We start from the raw sequence: 5,267 nt of genomic DNA, 5'->3' as shown, positions 1-5,267 counted from the left end.
ATTAAGGGGAGCCATTACCGGCAGACCCTCGTAAATAGTAATCCAACATCGTGTTAGGAGCAACACCTCTGTTGTCGTCTATGGAGATGCACCATTTGTTGGAGCAGAAGCATTAGACAGATTACCTGCATTAGAAGACATTGGTACATTGGATGCCATTTTATGAAGAGATCCGTTATCTCTAATTTAGACGTATAGATACGTGCTTTAATATATATATAAAATGATAGGTAACATGGACTGACAAGTCAGTAACGCGGACTGAGCATTCGCTTTGCGGACTGACAACGCAGTAACGCGAACTGACAAGTCAGTAACGCGGACTGAGCATTCTCTTTGCAGACTCACAAGTCAGTAACGCGGACTGAAAACGCAGTAACACGGACTGACAAGTCAGTAACGCGGACTGAGCATTCGCTTTGCGGACTCACAAGTCAGTAACGCGGACTGACAACGCAATAACGTGGACTGACAACCCCGTAACGCGGACTGACAACGCAGTAACGCGGACTAACAAGTCTATATAAAACGACAAACAACAATGTATCACTTCATTTAAGGTATTTTAGTTCATATGCTTTGTATGTTTTACAATGGGTTCAAACCGATGGACCGCTAACGAGTATTTCCTTCTAGCTCGTGCATATATTAATGTCAAAGAGAACACCAGTTTGGAGGATAGAATGTTTTTCATCCAACTAACGAATACCTTCAACACTGACGCTGAAACCACCATACAAAACCATCGCAACACGCTTGATATAGCTGCAAAATGGTATGAATTGAAAACGGAAGTTGTGTTATTCAACGATCTTTATAATAAGATTGAAGATGATCGTGTTAATGATACTGAGGAAGACATCTTGGAGGCGGCTAAAGAAGAATACAAATCCATTAGCAACAGACAGAGTTTCGAGTTTGAAGCCCCTTGGAATCTTTTGAAAAATGTACCGTTTTTTTAACTAGAACTGCATTTTATATTGTTCTTGTATTTCTTTATTTAAATGTAATATGGTATTTATCTTTTATTTTACAAAAAATATTTGACCAACAAATGTTACAAAACCATACGTTCAAAAAACATTATCTGACAAACAGGTTACGCGGACTGACAAATAAGTTACGCGTAATGACAAGACATTTACGCAGACTCGCAAGTAAGTTCTGCGGAATAATGTATATTAATTCCTTATAAATTGGACAACCATGACGAAAATTTACAAGGTGTCGAAAGTTGTGAAAATGAGTTCAGTCAATCAGGTATTAAGGAAAAGTTTCTCCAGCCTACCGACTTTTTTCCATAATCTGCAAAGAAGCAATCCTAACACCTTCACGTACATTACGAAAGATCAGTACAATCATTTCCAAATTTGTTTCGTGGCATTGGGATGCATGGTATGTAGTCCCTTATAGTAAATAAATATTTAGTTATTTCAAGTTGTTATATGCCTAATATTCTTATGTTGACTTACAGATTCGTACGTTTCTCACGTCTATGATACCAATCATATTCGTTGGTCAAGTACCTCTAATTGGGGCGTATGTAACATCCATGTACATTGTTGTTGCTTTAGATGAAAATCATGAAACCCTTCTCATAGCGTTTGCCTTGGGAACCATAAACTGTGACAATTCATGGTTATGGTTCATGAGGAGGCTTAAAGACTGTTTAGGTGACAATACAGAATTTGGTTTCATAAGCCATATGTCTGATTCTATAGACTTTGCAGTCCACAGAGTCTACCCTGATTCATATCATGGCTATTGTTGTAAAAATATAGCCGAGAAAATACGCGCTTCCATCGGAAGCAATACAGTCGTAGAGCAGTTGTTCTGGAAGACGTGTAAAGCGTATAATTTATCTCAATTTTATGCATGTTTGAACAATTTAAAAAATGAGGTTAATGCGAATGATCTTCATTGGCTTGACAATATTCCAATTGCAAAATGGGTACGGGCTTGTTTTCCAAGAGTACGTTTCAAAGTTAAATTCATTGACATTCCTGATGTTGTCAATTGGCTTAAAACAAACACGCATGAGTTTCCAATAACAACAATCATTGAAATTGTTCATGACTCGATGCAAGCAGTGTATCTTCGACGTGCTGCGTTTGGAGGTAATTATAAGTTATGACATCATTAAAATGGTGAATTGATATGTTATTATACGTTATGACATCACAAGTTTTTTTATTGATTCAGTTGATTTCACAGGGGATTTCCATAATCTTTTAACCCCTTATGCACTTAAGGTGATTCACAAAAGATTTATCCACTCGGATGGTTGTACGATTATGCATATTGTTGGCGATAGATATGAAGTGACTAAGTATTCAACAACCGAATATGTCCAATTAGACCGTGGTATTTGTAGTTGCGGTAAATGGCAAAAATGCGGTATACCTTGTGAGCATGCTATAGCTTCACTACACAGACTCGAAATTACAGAAATCCATCAAATGGTAAATTTAAAGTTAAGTACAGCGGTGTATCGAAATGCTTATCAAACTGAGACGGTCAATCCTATTCCAACCCTTAGGCATTGGGAAAAACCAGTCGAAAGTGTTGTGGTCTTACCTCCACGCCAATTCAATTGAACTTTATTGTATGGATCACAACGAATATTAGTTTGTATTCAGTTCTATGTTAACCGTACTTGTAATGGTCTGTTGGCGTTCTTTACTTTTTAATAAAAAAATGTTTACCTTTAAATAAATAATTGTATTCTCATAATTGTAATGTATGCATGAGAACGACTAGACAAAAAACTATGCGAACTGACAAACGCAGTAACGCGGACTGACAAAAACCTCTACGGACTGACAACAGCTCTCTGCGGAGTGGAAGAGACTATATATAGTCATGGATGGTCGTCGGATTTTTCATATAGAGTTATAATTTTTTTTTTAAATTTAAAATGACTTCATCTTCATCTTTGTATATTTGCTCGTGCAACAAAGTTGATTGTTTCTATTGTGATCCGATCGACCCTTTTCTTGCACCATCACCAAATTTAAGAGAGTCATATATGTCGGAGGATACTTTGCAACAACTACAATGGGTTGAAGAACAACAAAAAAAAAAGATAAAGACTCGTCTCGGGCTCTCACTGAACGTCGTGACCTCATTGCGGCGGAGTGCAAAGATGTTGAGGAAAGGATGACGATTACAAAAAAAAAATCAAAGATCATGAGGAATGGATTAAAAAAACGAAGAAGAATCTCAAACTGTCTGAAAAATGGATTGCTGACATGGATGCAGAAATGATAGAACTTGGTAGGCAAAAGGACCGTATGAAAGATAAAATAAGAATAAGGGACGACTACATAACAATGGAGAAAGAAAAGTATCCTTTGCAATTCCCTTAAGTTAATTACCGTTGTTTTTACGTTTACTATATGTTTCTAGTTTGTTGAATGTATTAACTTCGAGTATTCGTTATTATTCTACTAGTAATTATGCACTAATATAATCATAATATTACCCATCATCTTTAAAATAAACACACCAGCTCAAAGTAGACAAATTAGTGTCCTCTAAAACAAAACATAATTAATTATAAATACAACATCAATCATTCAAATCAAACGTTGAACAATAGTCTTCTCTCTGCGTCCCACTTGTCCAACGCGTCTCTTGTGTCCCGTGCGTCTCTAGCGTCTCCTGAGTCCCTTCTGTCCCTTTCCCTTTTCCTTTTGTGTTACTACCTGATGCCGCACTAGTTTTTCTAGCCTTTTTTTGTTTCTTTGGGACCAATGTCGGACAAGTCGCTGCATTATGTGTTGTACTATCACATCTACTACACCTTCTTACTATAGGTTCCTCACCTTGTGACGGAATATGATTTTTGTTTCTCGGTCTACCAGCTTGACGTGTATCCATTATCGGGGGTTTCACAACCATCATGTCAGCAGGAATCTCCCAATCACACGGTTCTAGAAGGGGGTAAACCGGCTCCTCATACGTACTTCGGTATGTTTCCATTTTGTAAGCATCTATAGCCAGATGTCCGAAGTTAGTTTTTTTCAAGTGCTTCAAGACCATTATCACATGACCACAAGGCAACCCAGTTCCTTCCCAATATTTGCATGTATAAGTCTCTTGCCTCAGATCAACTATGCCACCATGTTTGAAATCATGAACTTCATAAAGTGCATCTGAAACACCAGAAACGGACCATCCTGTCGTACGCTCTTCATTTTTACTAACTACTTTTTCAGCCCACTCGGTTAGTACTGTTGAACGTTTCCCTATAAAGAAGATATATATAATTAACTAATTATTCGACCTAATTAAAGTCAAAATAAAATTCATACCTCCTTCGATGCGACGCTTGTTACACCATTCCTGTGAAAGACGTCGGAAGAACTCAAGAAGGGGTATTATAGGCATCTTCCTTGCATCTATAGATAAATCATTCATGGACTCTGCACTGTTCGAGGTCATGTAATCGTAACGTTTCAACGGTGAATATGCTCTAGTCCATTTAGCACGGGGAATTTCACTTAGATACGTTGCTACTTGCGGCCTAATAGAACTAAATCTATACCACAATTCTTCAAAAACATTTCTTTTGTAAGCTTTCACAAGCCTCCAAAACAACACTTTTGTTTTATCATTTTTCCCGAACTTGTGTACTATGTTTCCTAGTATATGAAAAGCACACAAGCCATGATGAGCATGTGAAAAAACATTTTCAATACTAACGCGAATTGCATCGACCCTATCAGTTACAAAAGTCAATTCTTGACAATCACCAACACATTCATACAACTTTTCAAGAAACCATGTCCACGTAAGACCACTCTCTTTTTTGCATATTCCGTGTGCAAGGGGCAGTATCTGGTGGTTCCCATCCATAGCTACTGCATGCAATATGGTTCCCTTAAAATCACCCTTCAAATGGGCACCATCCATAATTATAACTTTACGACAAAAACTTTTGAACTCTCATATCTGCAATATATAAAAATGGAACACATAAACACTCTATAATTTGTTTAAAAAAATTATATATTAAATAACAACAAGTTTTTTGTATTTACCGTGCTCCCAATGGCATAAAAACAACACTCGAAACAATCTTCAGAATCTGTTTGAATATGCGCAACTGTACCAGGATTATGCCTCTTCAAATTGTGAAAATAAATAGGAAGTTTGGAAAAACATTCTTCAGAGGATCCCAACAACAGTTCCATAGCATATTGTTTTTCACGCCAAGCTTGTTTGTAATCTACGTTGATTTCCAGCAAAACATTCAAATCCCT

The 5,267-nt window shown here is 37.1% G+C and overlaps 2 protein-coding genes across 2 annotated transcripts; one reads left to right on the top strand and one right to left on the bottom strand.

Annotated features, from left to right (window-relative positions):
• Positions 1 to 1,206: 1,206 nt before the first annotated feature.
• LOC145013559 (uncharacterized) lies at positions 1,207 to 2,597 on the top strand. Its single transcript, XM_078972197.1, has 3 exons — positions 1,207 to 1,260; positions 1,475 to 2,117; positions 2,203 to 2,597. Exons 1-3 carry the CDS (start codon positions 1,207 to 1,209, stop codon positions 2,595 to 2,597), a joined length of 1,092 nt encoding a protein of 363 aa, XP_078828323.1.
• Positions 2,598 to 3,570: 973 nt separating this feature from the next.
• LOC145013543 (uncharacterized) lies at positions 3,571 to 4,917 on the bottom strand. Its single transcript, XM_078972196.1, has 2 exons — positions 4,317 to 4,917; positions 3,571 to 4,250 (listed from the first exon to the last, which is right to left on the bottom strand). The coding sequence occupies exons 1-2, from the start codon at positions 4,915 to 4,917 to the stop codon at positions 3,571 to 3,573; spliced, it is 1,281 nt and encodes a 426-aa protein (XP_078828322.1).
• Positions 4,918 to 5,267: the final 350 nt, after the last annotated feature.

Source organism: Lactuca saligna, chromosome 1 (genome assembly GCF_052625555.1).
Source record: "Lactuca saligna cultivar CGN05327 chromosome 1, ASM5262555v1, whole genome shotgun sequence".
Taxonomy (NCBI): domain Eukaryota; kingdom Viridiplantae; phylum Streptophyta; class Magnoliopsida; order Asterales; family Asteraceae; genus Lactuca; species Lactuca saligna.
This window is presented reverse-complemented; position numbering and strand designations above follow the sequence as displayed.

Coding starts and splice junctions, on each gene's coding strand:
- LOC145013559 (XM_078972197.1), top strand. CDS start 1,207: ATGACGAAAATTTACAAGGTGTCGAAAGTTGTGAAAATGAGTTCAGTC. Junction 1,261..1,474: donor AAATGAGTTCAGTCAATCAG/GTATTAAGGAAA, acceptor GTTGACTTACAG/ATTCGTACGTTTCTCACGTC. Junction 2,118..2,202: donor TCGACGTGCTGCGTTTGGAG/GTAATTATAAGT, acceptor TTATTGATTCAG/TTGATTTCACAGGGGATTTC.
- LOC145013543 (XM_078972196.1), bottom strand. CDS start 4,917: ATGGATGGTGCCCATTTGAAGGGTGATTTTAAGGGAACCATATTGCAT. Junction 4,251..4,316: donor CAAGCGTCGCATCGAAGGAG/GTATGAATTTTA, acceptor TCTTCTTTATAG/GGAAACGTTCAACAGTACTA.